Raw genomic sequence first — 17606 nt, 5'->3', positions numbered from 1 at the left:
AATTACCAATCCAATATATCTGTAAATAGCTTGCAATTTAGTGCAGTGTTCAGTCATCTTGTTATGTGATAACACTTTGAGTCAACACTGATACCAGTTTCATTACTGATGCTAATAATCTTTCCTATCCTCATTGATACTGATAATTTAAAACAGTAACAATTAAAAGTTGTTCGAAATAGTGATTGATATTAGTAAGTAAAAATTCCACTGCAATATATGCACCAGTTTACCAGATTTTTACTTTAAAATATTCAAGAATTACATTGAAATGTTATGAGGGAAAGGCCCTTTGTTGAGTTGAAAAAGACCAGAAGTCCTTGAGGAAAGCTAGCAACAAAATTAATAGAACTGTCCTTTAAAAAGTCTTATTGTACTTCCTTTTTGTAAATGAAAATGCAAATGCTCCATGAAGAACATGAATGGTTTATTGTTTGTATGTTACTAGCTAACTGCAATGAATTTGCCTCAGAGAAAGATACTGCTTATTTAAACACTTACTTTACAGAACCAGGGCATGTGAATCATATCTTTACATTGTAGAAATTCATAACAAAATGGCAGAATTTTGCAGTAAATAGCACAGACTATTTATAGATAAATTGATCTGAAGAATTATTGATAAATTTTATTGATAAGCCATTTTACTTATGGCTATATCTGCTGTTAACAATATCGTGGTAATTAATCGGACCAATCCTTAGTATATAGATATTGATAAACTATTATTAAATATCAAAAATGAAATAAACAGAGTACAATCACCAGATTATATGTATGATGTGTCTTGTGTTACTCTGTCCTTATTTTTTTGTTTACTGGCTCTTCTGGCTCAATTTCTACGACAATTAGTTCTTGAACTTTGTTTTGTATTTGGCAGTAAGTTTGAAAAGCCACGCTTAAAAAGGTCCCATCCAGAAATAGTTTTCCCTCGTACAAGGCTCTGTCTGCTAAAGGCTAAATCAAAACTCTGGTAGATTGATATAGTTCCAATGGAACTTTTGAAATATTACAATTTTCAAGTATCAGTGGGAATCTGTAAGAATATCAGATATTGGTATTAGTATCATTTGAAAGTGCTATCAGCTCAGTCCTAATATATGTATAAATGAAATTAAATACATTGTCACCTATATCAGTGCATGGTAATATTGTGTCGGTGCATAACTTTGCAGCATTTTGTTATGGAATGGCAACACTGCATGGGAACAATGCCATATACTGAAAACACAGCAGTTCTACAGGCGAGGCATCAAACTTCTCCCCAACATTGGCAGATGGACATTGACAATGGAGGTGACTGACTGACTGAGTGTTGTTGTGACTGTGTATTGTTAGACTGCAATAACAGTGTTTCATCTTACCACCTGTGTACTTGTGTTAATTAATTATTGTACTCCTGTTAACGTATGTTATAAAATGCTATGAACTTATGCACCGACCCAATACATTATCTGCTTAATCAGTTGGATTTTCACATGCATGGTGTCAATTTCTAAAATGTGAAATAAAATGAAATTAAAAAGAAACCTGGAATTTTGTTCAAAAATGTTGAGCAATAACAAGTTTAGTCACTAGAAAGGAAAAATATGTTTTTATTTGGTGCTAATTAATTTCTGTTGAAGAATTTGAATGTGTGTTGCATGTGCCAAATTAGTTTGTTAGTCTCACACATGAGATTGTATTATTTTCATAGTGTATAAACAATTGTTGACAATTTTAATGCTTCTTTTTCAGTCTGAGTATGCTTTTGAGAATGGAATTGAATCAGCAGAGAATGGTGAGAGAGTTTACACCGACTCATTGGAAGTTGAAGATTTGATTGGACAAGCATATCTCGGTGCCCATGACATTGTTCGCGAAGTTGCTTCCCTGGCTGTAAGTCTCGATGAAGGCACAGGTAATATAACACTTCTGTCTCAAAAGGGAATTTTGTTAATTCTCGGACTAAGCTGATATCTATATAAAAGTACAGCATTAAGAAATTATTTTTAGTGTAGATTCCAGTTTACCATTTTTATTAATACTTTTAAAATATAAAATGGCATTTTGGTGTTAGAATGGTTAATATAAGCCTAAATTTGATTTCAAAACTACACTTATTATGCAAAATAAATATTTCCCTTGTAATAATACAGTTACCTCAGTGGCGTGGCGTGGCGTGGATTTTTCAAAAGCGTTACAGGCCATCAGACGTTATCATCTCCACCCTACCGCCCCCCCAAAACATGCCTTCGATCTGGATTTTTGTTCTCTTTTTTTTTGCAATCCGCTCAATGATTTATTTAGCCACAATCACTCCTAGAAAGAACTACCACTCATGACAGAGTTTCCGCGAAAATCCAGTGAATAGTAGTCGAGCCTTGTCAACCATCTCTGTTTCTTTGCAAAGAGGTGGAAAGGGGAAGATGAACCACACATTCGGGTCAGTTTGACATCTCTGCGTTGAGCAGACGACAGAATTTCCGTCCTCCAGCGGTGGGAGGAAGTCCAGATGTACGTAATACTGTTGCCAACTTAGTTTTTTGGAGCAAGGTTTGTCCAAATCACGAATCGCATCAAGATAAGTACTTATCTTTTTGTCTATTACTAAACGGTCCCAGTTGTAGTTAAATCCAGCTTTGGCTTTGCAGTCTAGCTCTTGTTGCTTCAGAGAAATAGTATTCCCTTTTTAGGCGGGATTTAGCTCTTTTCTGGAAATCCAATGTGACAACATTTGCTGATCTGGTAGGCCGCAGTGGTAACAGGGCCCCTAAACAGACATATGAATAACCCCCTAGCATACTTGCCTCCAAGTCTTTCCCCGCTGTTCCCTTGTATTGGCGGAAACCCTTTCCTCTTGTTGCCTCTTGAGGCTAGTGGAACGGCCTGTCTCTTCGCTTTTTCGGCTGCAGAAAAAATGTCCTCTGCAATATACACTCAACTGCAACGCTGTCGGTTAACTTATTTAACAATGTTGTTATTTTATTGAGAAAAAACTTTTCAATTTCTTTACATTTTGCTGTTACCTGCGGTAACACCGGTTACGTGCCTCTGAGTTACGTAATAGTATTAAGTTTATTCCTGTGAAAAACAAGTCCATTTTTGCTTCTTAAAATAATTAAGCAGAATTAAACCAATTTTCTTTGATTTGCATAACTTACAGGATAGTTTAGACTTCTCAAAGTGTTGCGTTGGTATAGATACTCTAAATTTCGGGTTTTAGTTTATTTTGCATTATTTTGTGACAAATATGATGGGAAAATGGAATATACACCTTTAAAAAAAACATGAGAAATGAACATAACATTGTGCTATTTCATATTTCGTGTTTTCCTCAAAAACAAAACATGCATGCCTCTACTGATCATGGATGTTGAGTGTAAAATGTTAACACCAATTAATTCCTGTGTTGAAAATTGTTAGTTTTAGCCTTTATTTTTATTTTGTGTTGAATTATATTTGGTTCTTACAGTAGCAACTCTCTGTTTTCACTGCAGGCCCCCAAGTTGAGTATGCTGTCAATCAGGCTGAACAAACTCTTGAACTTATCCGAGAAAGCGATCTTGAGGGAAGAAGGCAAGAAGCTTTAGACGAAGAGGAAGAAGCAATTGCTCTTTTGCAAAGAATGAAAGAATTTGCAGTTCCTGTTTCGAACCAAAGTAACCTCCTTGATGATATTAGAGAGCAAATACAAGAATTTGATGATAAGCTGGAAGACCTGAGGAACCATAGCTTAAATTCCATGATCTTAGCGAGTGATGCTACTGATATGAATGATAATAACAGGTACAATATTCAGACATTTACTTTTTCAAAAGTAGGGCATGGAGATTATTTATAAAAATTACATAATTTTGCACTAAATTATAAGATATTTGTAGATATATCGGATTGGTAAAATAATTGGTAATTTTACCAATACACCGATAGAGTACTGAATAATCAGTCCCACCCATACTACCGAGTAGTTAATAATTAACACTTAGTGAACTCACCAGAAAATATTATGTTTTTCCGTATAGACTGTTTTTCTTTTCTTTTTTCATTATTTTTTTATTTATTATTTATTTATTAATTGCTGTTTTCTAAAAGAAAGATACAAAAAATAATTCATATTATATTTTGGTATCCTTTTGTATTTATCAAGGTTTGTGACATAATACTCATCATCCATGGATTTTTTGAGACAGATATCTCGGAACTAATTTCTCTCAAAGGTCAAGAATTTGTATAAAGATCTGTACTTGTATATGTAACATTTACGAGCTTGTATGTTCCAATTAATTTTAAACTATCAATCTTTGGAATGTAACTCAGTTATGGTTACAGTTAGTTACTTTATCTTAGATATGTTGTAACTAATAACTGCAAGTGTTTTTTTTTTGTTTTTTTTACCAATGACCATCAAAAATTAAATTAAATATGAAAATACGGAGGTAAGAAAATTTTAAGTTTTCTATTCTGTATGAAAAGGTAAGGAAGTGTAACTGTTCATTTCTTTACTTGTTACTTGATTAAAATAACGGAGTTATAGCTACTCATTTTAAAAAGTAATTATTTACCATTAATAATAAGATCTAAGTAACTTGTAACTGCATTACAAGTCACTCATTTACTTGAAACAACTGTCTTCCATTGCTGTTGAGTAATACTTTGTATTTTCTGTACCTATAGGAATGCAAAGGTTGGAGACAAAGTGAACGCAGTTGAAAATTTAATTGAAGATACTGAGAAGAATTTAGAAGTAGGGAAGCAATACCTCATTGATGCTGACAATTTACTGAGAGAAGCTCAGAATGCTGTTAGTGGCCTCTGTAAGTAAATGCTTTTGTTGCATATTTTAATATTTCTATAATTACATGTAGAAATTGAGTTATATATTAGATTTCAGCATTTTCAGTGGTTTTGTAGACAAACAGATATGTAGGTATGGAGAGATCTCAATTGTGCAAATTATTTTTATAAGAATATTGGACATTTTTGGGTGGCCCAATATAATTTTGTTGTCAATACTGATCAAGTACTGATCCTTTCCATGTGTAATAATACAGCATGTCCCACAATGATTATTCGGATTTCATAATTGTTTAATTTACCTTATATGTAAGGTGCAAGGACAAAGCTTATAAGGGAGTAAACAACAACTCAACAACTTTACATAGTGTACCTCATAAATGTTCAATGTGTTACATATTTTATCTTATAAATGTTCAATATGATCACCTTTCGTGACATGGCACACATCAATCCGGTAGTCCAATGCTTCTGGAGGCTTTCGTTCGACACACTTGGACGTCCAGAACTCTTCCCTTTGCAGACACATCCAGTTGTTTGAAACTTATTGAACCATCGACAAGTGTGTTATCGGGTGGAGGATCACTTCCAAATCACCATTGAAAAGCTCACTGAACTGAAACAGCAGAACCACACCTTGCAAATTTATTGACACAAAAGGGGCATGGGAGTCACCATCTTGTAATACACCTACACCACTGCAATTGATGGGAAACATATGATAAGTGCAAGGGGGAGCAAACTTCCACAGCCGTTCTTATCGTACATGTATGATATAACGTTCGCCTTCGTCTGTTGCAATACACCAACTGATTGAAACGCCAATAATCATTTTGGGACATGGTATATTTAAGAAAGGAAATAAAAATATGAAAATGAGAGAAGTGTGCTATAATTATTGAGAACTTTACCTATTGTAGGTGAATTGATGTTTGCTGTCCTCAGTTAAATTAGTATAAGTATTGTGTCGCTCTTTATATTTTAAGTGAATGAAGAAGGTCGGCTAAGGTCATCTAAGGCTGGTCTCAATGACAGCATTGTTTCTCAGAAGACAGGGCTGGATGATATACAAGACCTTATTTTCGAAACTCACAGGCATGCTGATGATTTGGAAGTCAGGGTAAGTCTGTCTTTTCTTTCATTTTTCAGTGATATTTATTTAACTTATTGATTACTCAATGTGAAAGTTTTAATTGTTTTCATTGATTTGGTTCATTTTACTTTGCATTTTTGCCAACTTTTGGTGAATCGCAAAGATGAGGATGAGTGATGATATGATGAAATAAATGAAGGCACACACAAAGGACACCCACGACCAGGCAGGAATTTGAACCCAGAACCCTTGGCGTTGTAGCTCAATGTGCTGTCCACCCTGCCAGCATGGAGGCCAACAATTGATTGATCAATTTGGTTTATTTTACTTCGCTTTTCTGCTACTTTTGGCTAATTGCAAAGATGAAGATGAGTGATAGATAATATGATGAAATTGATGAAGAGACATTCCCAAAGAACACCCATGCACAGGCCAGAATTGGAAGTATGGATGCTTGGTGTCATAGTGTGGTGTGCTAACCACTGTGCCATGAAGGTCGACTCTGCCAATTATGTTTAGTTCCTGGAATTATGTCCCAATTTATTATTTTCTAGAAAAGTAATTAAATATATGTAAGCGTAATTATGTGTACTTCACTTTAGAGCTGAACTTATATTGATACTAGTTGTATTTGTATCAGAAAATATTGGTTGGCTTTTTTTTTTCCACGTTTGGCTAATCCTAAACCATTCAACATCAAGGACATTTTTGTATGTATGTGTATTTTATGGTCTTTCAGGCAAGAGAACTTCGGGGCTTGTTGACAAGCATTCAGGATACTTCAGGAAATGCCATTTCAGCTGCAAATGCATACAAGAACATAGCAGATGCCATTGATGAAGCTCTGAAAGCTGCACAAGATGCAGGGCAGGCAGCTGAAAATGCAACTCTCATGGTAATTTATAAAAATATACTGATTTGTGTATTTCCACTTATATGTGGAAGTTATACAGTGGAACCCCGATTTTACATTCCCGAATTTTACTTTTTCTCATTATACATTCAATGTTGATGGTACCAACATAACAAAACGTAAAATTTTCCTCGATTTTACATTTTCCTGCATTTTAAGTTGTTCTTTTCCAGCTTGGTCCCCTAAAAAAATGTAAAATTAAGATTCTACTGTATAGAGTAGATATATATAAAGTATTAGGGATAGGACTGATTAATAGGTACTCTATCGGTATCAGCCGATATAGGCATATCGGTGTATCGGCAAAATTACCGATTATTTTACCGATCCGATATATCGATAAATATCTGATAATTTAGTGCAAAATTCTGCCATTTTGATGTAATTTTTATGGATAATCTCCATACCCTACTTTCTAAAAACGTAAATGTCTAAATATGCAATTTCTTTTTCACTGCAGTCACCTTGAAACACACATTTATTAAGGAGGTCAATGAAACTTTCAGGTTCTTCAAGGACCATTTCTCTAATTTTATATCGGATCGGTAGAATATCGGTTATCGGTATCGGTAAATTTTATACCGTTACTTTATCGGTATTGGCAAAAATTGCATATCGGCCCATCCCTATAAAATATATATATTTTTTATATTTTAAAGTTCAATGTAATTATTAGGAACCAACTGAATTATGTGGTATTCTTTCAAAGATCATCATTGGGAATAAGTGATAATTTTTACCATTTGTCATCAACATCTTAAAAAACAACCTAAAGTCACGACACATACCTTTTTTTAGGTGCCCTAATTTTCAGATTGACTTTGATCCTTACTCAGGTCTGAAGAAACTAAGTACAAGAAATGGCAAAACTTTCTAAGATGGTTTAAAATGGCTTGAAATAAATTAAAAGGTACATGTGTGAAATTGATCCAAGATAACTTTGCTGACATTACTGCCTATGCAGAGTTTGGCAACAACTGTTGGAACTTTGTCATGGCTATTTTTATCATCCATCTCTGCTGTTTTCATTCTTAAACAAATCAACAAGGTTATCCTCCATTTTTTTGGTGTCCCACCATTTTTCTGATTCTACTTTTCCACACTTTTTTTTGTACTCCATTTACAATTTGTTATTTCTATCCCGTTTGCACTTAATAATTAACTGAATGTTAGTGACAGTGTTCCTACATTAGCATGCAATGTTAGTTTGACATTGACCGTTGTCTAGTGTTTTTAACTATGCATATTTATTCTATTACTATGTTCGAAGACAGCACCTCTTCTCTCGTCCTATGTAAATATATTCCTTTTCACTGGTGGTAAAATTACTACAGAACTGTGATTTTACTACAGATCTTTATACATGTAGTGCAGGTCCAAGGTTGCCACTGTCATGTAATTTTTCTTGTGTGAAGACAACAGTGATACAAAGCTATAAAAATACTATCATGTGAGATGAAGGGAGGATGAAGTCACAGTTTTTTCCCTCAAATCTTGCATGTATCATCATAGATAGATATGTTACATTTCTTGTTTTATGTTTTTCCATTCACTGTGACAAATATTTGCATTCCAGAGGGTGACACATGTATTGGTAGGTTACACAGTGTGCCCATAGCATGATAAAAGTTTTACTACAGAAAATATTATTGTTAGTGGCAACCGTGAATCTATATCACATGTCTGCATACAAAGACTAAAAATAATGCAATTTTTCAAGAGCTTGTAATGTTGAAATGAAGCTTAAATTAGAAAAAATATTACCAAGAAAAGCTGTTCATCATAATGTCCTCCACGTTCTGTGAAATTTTGTTGGTGTTTCATGACAACACCCTGTATACGTTACCAAATTCATAACTTTCATATTAAATATAGATTAGCCAAAATACCAGCATTATTATCAGCAAAAATATGTAACAGTTTTGGCTTATTTGTGGCACGGAGAGGAACCACCAAGTGGGAAGGCACTTAGCAGAAAGTTCTGGCCAAGCTCATGAAAATTCAACAAATAGCAGTTAAGGCCTGTTGTCAACTGTTCAACCCTGTTTATTGTGAGGAAGTGGAAAAGGATAGGATTAAAAAAAACTAACAGTTCTGTAATAATCCTGGATAAGCTGGGACTAGCAGAACATTTCAGTCAATGAGGGGCATAGACCAGATTTCGGCAACACAGAAATTATAGCCAAATCTTCAAACTGATGGGATCACATCATAAGCTAGTGATAGTCGACCAGCAGCGCAGACGCTGCAGACACGGCACCCGATTGGTCCACCATCTTCACCGGCAACCCCTCCTCCACAAATATATATACACCAGATTGATGCTCAGGACTGCACCTCTACCCTGAAGATGAGAGTGACTTTAGCTCTCAATTTTGGAATCTTTTCCACAACTCACCTGGTTGATAGTCCGAGAGAATCTTTTCATCATACAGTTCTGTAGTTAGTTTGCCAGTTGTGTTGTGATGAGGAGTTCAGAGCACAAGTTGCATAACTCCATATTTTTGTGGAAATGGAGTTACATGCATAACTTAGAACTGTGAAGTATCAACATTTCAGTGCCATAAGTAAGTATCTCGCAAGTTCCAAATTGTTGCTCATAGACACACCACTATAGTTTGTGCTCCAACAGCTAAATATAATATGTACTGTTATTTAAATGCACCTTTTTTTCCTTACTGTCTTGAATAGAATTCCACCACTTGTGCTCTGAAGCCCTCATATATTGACTTGGCTACAACCTGGTAGCCCAGATTTGGCCAATGAAATACACCGAATGTAACAGATGGTAGTAAAGGGAACTTCAGTTGTTCGGTTCGACAATAGGGTGATAATTCTCCAATCACAAAGCTTCCACCTTCCTACTTGACATTCCCCCTCCTCCCACACTCACTCACTCAGTTCCCCCTTCTCCCTCTGACATTCTTAGGTTATTACATTTTGAATATCCAAATAGTAAAAGTTTTTTTAATGTTTCTGCTTACAGTCTGACGGATTAGGAGAACGTGCAGAAACTTCTGCAAGACGGTCATTGTCACTCTTAGGTGAAGCCAGGAAAGCCCTGAATGAATCGCAAGCAGCGCTGCAACCTCAGTTATCAGCTGCAAGAGATATTGTAAATGATGTTAAGTATTTGAATCAAGCAAGTGAGGATGGACAAGGTCGTGTTAAAAAGTAAGTGCATTTTAGTATCTTTAGTTTACAAATCACTGCTTTATTCTACCATCTTATCTATTACTCCCAGTAGCACTATTGACCACATAGTGGTACAGTTATTGGCATGAGCAAATTTTGTATCGGTACTTTATCGGTACCAGCCAAAATTTCATATTGGTTTATATATTAGTAAACAGTTAAAGGTAAAGGTACCTTCTGCATATTGCAACATGCCGTAAATACATAATGGGATTAAGCCCTAAACAAAACAAGCATACATTTTTTCATGTAGAGATGTTTCATCATTACTTGCAAAACTTTTCATGATTTTACATCATTTAGCCTGTACATTGGCATTGATATTTGTGTAAAGTCACTTCAAAATTAAATTTCCAGATAGAGAAATACAGTTTGAAAAATCGTTTGTGCAATGTTTTTGCAGTGGATTAGAGAACCTACGAGTGGATCCGCTAGAACCTAGAGTTAAAGCAGCCCAGGACAAGGCTGCGGAAGCTGTTCTGCTTGCACGGGAGTCCTTAACTAGGATAGAAAACATCACCAACCACCTCCCCGAGGAATCTCGAATGGCCAAGGAAATCCCCATAGCAGTCCACGATGCTAACCAGGCAATTTCGTCAGCTGGCAACCAAGGTAATATATCTTAAGTGTTGACATCACCTTGTCTGAGATTTTGAACTTCCAAAGTTTGTTTGTTTGAGAGTGGATGAGAAGGCAGTATGGGAATGCCACAAACATTTTAAATGTTGTATGTTTAGAGAAATCGACTGACACTTTTTCTCAACTAGCTTGTGTAAGAAAGAGGAATGGTGAGCACAGTACATGAAACTTGTACCTTTGCTTACTGTTGTGGCAAAATTTGAACTAAAAAATGGGCCTTCCTTTGTCATGTTCTATCTTACTGACGTCAGTAAATTGTGCTGTATTATGTAGGAAAATATAAAATCCAGGTTGTACAATTGTACTTTAGGTCTTCTGGCTTATCTCTGGTACAATTCTCGCCATCGAGTTGTGTGTCACCTGCAGCCTGTTGTTGCCAAGTGTATGTTTGGTGCAAACATGGCAACTGGCCTTGTTGTTGAATATGCCCTACTATCCAAATTATTTTTCTCCCTCACCATCTGAAACAACTGCACCGTATTCCTCTGAAAGTTTATGCAGGTGAATGCTGGCCTGGCTCCCACAGGTAGGTTGTCTGTAATCTGGAAGATGTCATAGTGCTACAGACAGCCCATGCCTTCTCTGCCATTGCCTCTCTGAGGAGAATTTGAACACTTTGTTACCACATTCATGGCAGAGAAGTTGGGGGAGGCAACTTACACATTGAGGGCAGGTAATTCAGATGGCCCCACACCATGGCCATCTGGTCTAAGGCATTATGCTCTGGGCTCCGACCGCTGGACGTGTGCAAGTTTGTCTCCTGGGGGAAGCGGAACAACTTTTCTCCTTAGATTTCAGCCTGTGTATTGGACCCGTGGCCACCCACCACTGTGAGGAAATTGAGGGGCTACGAATGAGTAGCATAACCCGGTCACGGAAACCTACAACAATGACTGGAGCTTTGTCGTGCTGACCACACATCACCCCATAACTAGTTGGATGATTGCCCACCTTTTCTGAAGCAGGTAGGAGTGAGGCTGGAAGTTGGTAGGTAGGCCCTGGCCCTCATGGGCTGTTGTGCCATGGATTATGTTAATAATTCAGAGAGTGAGACTAAAAGAATTTGCCCTTCAAAGGATCATGCAGGAGCACGGTCAGTTACCATGTTTGTACGAAACATATATTTTGGAACAGCAGCCCGCAGACAACAGATCACTTAGAGGCAGGCACTTTAAGGATAAACCTTCTGCCTAGGGATGTGACGAAGCTGAAAATTTACCAATGCCGATGTACTCACCGATAATTTTTGGAACCGATACCGATGCCGATATTTAACCGATTCCGATACATAAGATTATTAAACAGAAATGGGATGTTATTTTCAGCATGACAAAAATAAATTTGCTATGTACATTTCTATTGCATATCATATGACAAGAGATGCGAATGTACATGTTATGTTAACCTTTAAGAACATGGATTCTCAAGAGATTAAACATTAATACACAAGCAGTTCTTTGAAATGCAAAATGAATTCCTGTTCTGCCAGATTCAACTTCATAAACATGAGATTTGGAAGCACTTCAGGAAGTAACCTACTTCTTCTCTTATCTCTAATCTGTTCAGCAACACTGAACACTCAATCACTGAATACTGATGCAGCAGGTATACCCAAGTATTTTTTCAGGACTTGCTTCAGGTTTGAATATTCATTTTTGAATTTCCAATACAACAGCAGATCCTGGTTCAGCAATGTACTGTTTTATTTCCGATTTATTGTTAGGTTGATCCTCTGAATGAGTTTGCAATAATTTTATTACAAAAACTCTACAACAATGACGAATCATAACCAAATTTTCAATAAATCTTACAAAACTAGAATATAAAACTTATTAGAAGGTAAAAACTCTAGTATAATCTATACCGGTTTAAATATCGGATTTTTGCCGATTCCGATGCCGATGTGTCAATTTCGGCTGATTTTCATACATCTGTAATCGGCTTCGGCACATCCCTACTTCTGCCCTATGCTTTTCTGAGAATGTGGCAACCGGGCATTCAAATTCTTCCTGTAAAGGGAACAGTAAGATCTAGCTGGCAGGGAAGAGAGCACTTGCTGTCTCCAGAGCTGTTCTTGGTGGAAACACTCTGCTGATTAGTTGATCAGGTCTTTCATCAGATAGCATACTGTCCAGTGGCAGGATCTGTATCTGGATTTTTAAAATATAAAAATGACAACAATTCTGCACAATTTGAAATAGTGTATGAATGAGATCAGTAGCATTTCCATATGCTTTCAGTTTTGAAACAATTCAATTTTAGATTTAGATTTTGTTATTGTTCTTATTTTTATTTTATTTTATTTTATTTTATTTTATTTTTAGTGGAGAGAGTGAGGATCCTTGTACCAAATATAAGGAACCTGATGAACCAAATAGGTCACAAGCAGTCAACCTTGAATTATTCGGAACTTGAAGTTAACCTTGAAGCACTGAAAAAGAAGATTGCAGAAGCCAGGAACTTGGCCAATAGGTATGCAACATGGCTGATATGATTTTTAAACCTTTTTAAACATGATTTTTAGGGTTTCTTGCACATTTCACTACATTTGTGCATGCACAGCAAAAAGTACCACAGAAATTGGCAAATCTCTTCTAAGTTTAATAACTGTCTTTCTTTTCAATCATTTTACGTTGCTTTTCTATAACTTGGGTTAATCGCAACAGTGTGGATGAACTGATGAAAGCTAACACAGAGAGACAGCCATGCTTTTTCCAGGATTCTAGTTTCATAGCATGTAACTCTGACAAGCAGAAACCTGGTCTGTTATTTTTGCTCTGAGTGTTTGTCAGTGTAGTTGAATATAAAAAATTGTCAGAATGCAGTTAAGGCCCATAACAGAGAAACATTGTCTGTATTTCAACAGTTCAAGATTTTGTCATTTTAATGATATGTGCAACTTGTTTAAAATAATAAAAGTTTGGGGAGAAGTAACTCCAAAAAGTGGAAAAAGATCAGATTCTGAAGAAAAAAAAATGTAGGGTTATAAAAATCTATACATGTATTGTCTGTGTACCACAGAATTTTTCTTACAGCTATTTTAGTTTGAATTATTTGGTTATTTGAGAGTCTGGTTGAATATTTATGCATCCATTCATGTATAGAATATAAGTGTTGGTATAATCAACTGTCTAGCACCGAATGCATAATTATTAGTACGTGGCATTCATATTGATATCTGTGTAAATGTTTCTGTTCTATTTTGAATTCAATCAATGTGCTACTTCAAAGTTATTTATTTGTAGAATAAAGGTGGGAGTGACCTTCTATGGAAACACAACCTTGGAGCTGAGGAATCCTGAGGTTCTTTCCTTGCTCGGGACATCAAGTGATATTTCATTTTACTTCAAGACAGACCAGCTGAATGGATTTTTGTTTTATGTTGGAAATGAAATTGGAACAAGTCAGAAGCTGAGAAGAGTTAAAACTGTAAGTAATGGTGCCATGCATCAACATTTCGCATATAATCTGTAAATCCTTGGTTTTGTGGAGTGGACTCTAAAATATTTCTACAAAAATCCATTGCTTTCCATTTCCAAAGTGGTAAATTAAATGTTGAAGAAAACAAAACAACAACAACATACTTCATATCTCATATTATCAATATTATTGAAAGTCAAGCCTAAAAGTTATGCCACTTATGAAGATATTGCTTTAATTTTCAAATAATATTTTAACAGTTATTTTTTAATTTTTCTTGTTTTTTTGGTGATTGACATTTTTAGGCGTATTTCAGAAACATGCCTTTGAAAAGGCATTTCAAGCAAGGAGGAGTGGTTTATATTTGTGTTTTTATATTTTACATGACTCTTCATCGTGTTTTGACAAATTGTGATGTTAAGGCTGATTGGTTATTGGATAACATGAATGAAAGGAGACGCATAAAGCCTTTACCCAGCCTATGACTCAAACCTGGAACAGTCAGTGACAAAATTGTGAGTTGACTGTTCAATGTGCTTGAACACTGACACAGTCAGAAGGGCCATGGTTGATGCACGTGTGTGCCACTACTTTATTGTTATGTGATTAGATTCTTGTTACACAGTCCTATCAACTGCATGACTGCATGTAACTACGTAAAAACAGACTTTCATTGAATAGATAATCTTCTTTCTAGGATGATTTTATGGCCATGGAAATAGAAAATGGATACCCAGTCCTTGTCACAGATCTTGGGTCTGGTCCAGAACGTATTGTGAATGAAAATAAGTATGTTGCTGATGATGTGTGGTACCAAGCACGCATTAAACGGTAAGAACATTTTGTTGTGGGATAAGTATTACTACTTTAAAAAATATATTTATATATGTAGTTATTGGGTTGTTATAGTAATGTACTGAATCTAAGTTGTATATTTTTCGCCAAGGTAAAACCTTGCAGTAATAGGCAAACTTGTCACAGAATAATTTTACTCAATTTCACTTTTAAACCATGTAGTGGGAGAAGAAACTTGTCCAGGATATTTTTTTCCTTCCTTTCATGTTGAGTCATAATAATTAGACACCTTCATTGATTCATTATTACTTTAACATTCTTTGCTTGGTTTTAGCTAAGGAATTATTCATTGCACTATTAGACATGCAGTGTTGAAATAACCAATTTAATATGAATAAATGTTCCGGTTATCAACCAGGTTAAGTTGATGTTAGGATGCTTAACATTGACTTAACCTGGCTCATATTCTGAGAACAGTTGTTTGAATCACGTCACCAGGACAGCTAATTCTTATTAACAAATTTAATGTTTATTAACAACCAAACCCAATTATGGCAGTTTTACTAATATACCAATTAATGAAGTTTTAACTTATAATAATTTCCACATTCATTTACATTATTTTTTATTCATTTCAGATCTGGCAAGAGCGTTAAATTTACCATAATTGAAGAAGTGGCAGATGGGCAGGCACATTCGTACGTAAAGGATATAATCCTTCCAGGAACATATTCTGTCTTGAATCTTGACCAGGAGCACTCCAAGCTGTACGTCGGGGGCTACCCAGCATCCTTTGCAGTTCAGCCAGCTGTAAGGTATTCATCGTTCGAGGGACAAATAGAGGAATTAATAATCGAAGGAGTTCAAGTGGGGCTGTGGAATTTCGAAGATGCAGCCAATAATGATAATGGTGCCTTAGAAAGGTAGGTGTGATTTACATGTTTCAATGTTGCAGTGCTCATGCAATTTGCTCACTTATGCTGGTACTCTTTTGTGGTTTCCACTGGTATCAATATATTGGTATTGATATTGATGGAAAGTGATAGGAGTATCAGCAGTGGTATTGGTTAAGTCAACCTGCTTTAAGAAATGCAAAGAATGTCATTTAAATTTTAAATTAACCGTCATTTAATCTAAAAAATAAAAAAAAAATTAAAAAATAAATTTAAACACAATGTTGGTTCAAGTAAGACTTTTGAATTTTGAACAATTTTGAGTACAACTAGACTCCACAAAAGTGGCACGTGGCATCTTTTCTGACCTCACGAGATACCTGGATTCCTTAGAAGTATTGGCTGATACCAGTGACTAAATTCAAACATATTCTTTTGGTTACTGATAGCTCGAGCCACATATTTATGGTGAATAAAAGATCAATACAAACATTGGACATATTTCAGAATCAAAAGCAGTATGTAAAATGGCATTTGGGTGTTAAAATGGTGATTGTAATCCTAAATGTAATTCAAGAACTGTACTTATTACACAAACAAAAAAAAAAAAATCCTTTCTAATAGTGCATTTTGTGTAATTATCAGAGTATTAAGTTTATTCCTCAGTAAAGATAGATCATTTTTGCTCCCAAATTTTTACACCAGAATTAATAAATTTTCCATAACTCTCAGGATAATTCAGGGATAATTCAGACCGCAAAGTGTTGTGCCAGTAAAAAGAACCAACTATATTTCATGTTTAGGGGTTTATTTCACACTTTGCAGTTCATTTTGCACCATTTCGTGAATAAACGTGGTAGAAAATATACATCACACCTTTCAAAAACACGAAAAATTAACATCCCAGTATGTTATTTCAAATTTTGTGTTTCTGTCAAAAATGAAATATGCGTTCTACTGTTACCAATGCAGCAACATCAGTAGTGGCTCATTCCTATTCCAGACACTCTGGACATTTAGTGCACAGTTTTGCTTTAAGTGGATCGCGACATTGTGTATTTTATCAGTAAACTGGTACAGCAATATGCCTTTCAGCCAATACCAATAAGAGAGCAGATTCATCTGTCCCATCCCAAATGTAACTATTTATTCCAAAGTATGCTACTGCATACACGATGATCTGTTTACTACCTGATTTAGTAATTATCATTTTGCGATCATGAAAATACTGTAAAAGTTGGCATGTAATATCACTCCCTCTGTCTCCCTTGACACATCAATTTCTTATTAGTTGATCTGATGTTTTGTTTTTTGAATCTAGAGACAAGTTGGTCAACCTTCAGCCTACCACTGGATATCGCTTCGATGGTGATGGGTATGCTGTACTCGATAGCACATCCTACAATTTCCATGACCGATCGAACATCCAACTGAAATTCAAGACATTTGCAAAAGATGGTCTTCTGTTCCTTATTGGTGGAAGAGAAGGTTTCCAGTCGATAGAATTACGCAAAGGGAGAGTTATATTCCAGGTACTTAGATATTTTTAAAATTCTGGATAATGCCTTTAGTTTGGAAATACTATTGATATTTCACTTTTAAGTTCAACTGCCATAAGAGACTACTGACTAGTCTGCTTTGAACTTTAAAGCTCTAATTGAATGACAGTTGGTGTGGTCAAAAAATAATCACCAACCCCCTATGCCTGGTCCTCACCACCCCTCCTCAAACACACACTGTATGAGGTGGATTTCAAAAGAAAGGGCCAATTATTAATAAAATGTGACTAGCAACAGTAATTGGATCGCTCCTGAGAAGTAACATCAACTGATACGAGGGTGGCCTAACAATCATATTTTTGCTAGTCAGCTGTTGGTTATCG

The 17606-nt window shown here is 35.6% G+C and overlaps 1 protein-coding gene across 2 annotated transcripts in view; it reads left to right on the top strand.

Moving 5' to 3' along the window:
* The window catches only part of LanA (laminin subunit alpha), a 137518-nt gene that overhangs the window by 96890 nt on the left and 23022 nt on the right, over nucleotides 1-17606 (top strand). For both annotated transcript variants that reach the window (XM_083122227.1, XM_083122228.1), the window contains 12 exons: nucleotides 1738-1900; nucleotides 3480-3768; nucleotides 4657-4796; nucleotides 5763-5896; nucleotides 6609-6764; nucleotides 9769-9956; nucleotides 10381-10589; nucleotides 12941-13088; nucleotides 13862-14045; nucleotides 14734-14867; nucleotides 15470-15754; nucleotides 17046-17256. In XM_083122227.1, coding sequence (XP_082978353.1) covers nucleotides 1738-1900; nucleotides 3480-3768; nucleotides 4657-4796; nucleotides 5763-5896; nucleotides 6609-6764; nucleotides 9769-9956; nucleotides 10381-10589; nucleotides 12941-13088; nucleotides 13862-14045; nucleotides 14734-14867; nucleotides 15470-15754; nucleotides 17046-17256 — 2241 coding nt within the window. The remainder of the gene's footprint in view (nucleotides 1-1737; nucleotides 1901-3479; nucleotides 3769-4656; nucleotides 4797-5762; nucleotides 5897-6608; nucleotides 6765-9768; nucleotides 9957-10380; nucleotides 10590-12940; nucleotides 13089-13861; nucleotides 14046-14733; nucleotides 14868-15469; nucleotides 15755-17045; nucleotides 17257-17606) is intronic.

Source organism: Lepisma saccharinum, chromosome 5 (assembly GCF_977018435.1).
Source record: "Lepisma saccharinum chromosome 5, izLepSacc3.1, whole genome shotgun sequence".
Lineage (NCBI taxonomy): Eukaryota > Metazoa > Arthropoda > Insecta > Zygentoma > Lepismatidae > Lepisma > Lepisma saccharinum.
This window is presented reverse-complemented; position numbering and strand designations above follow the sequence as displayed.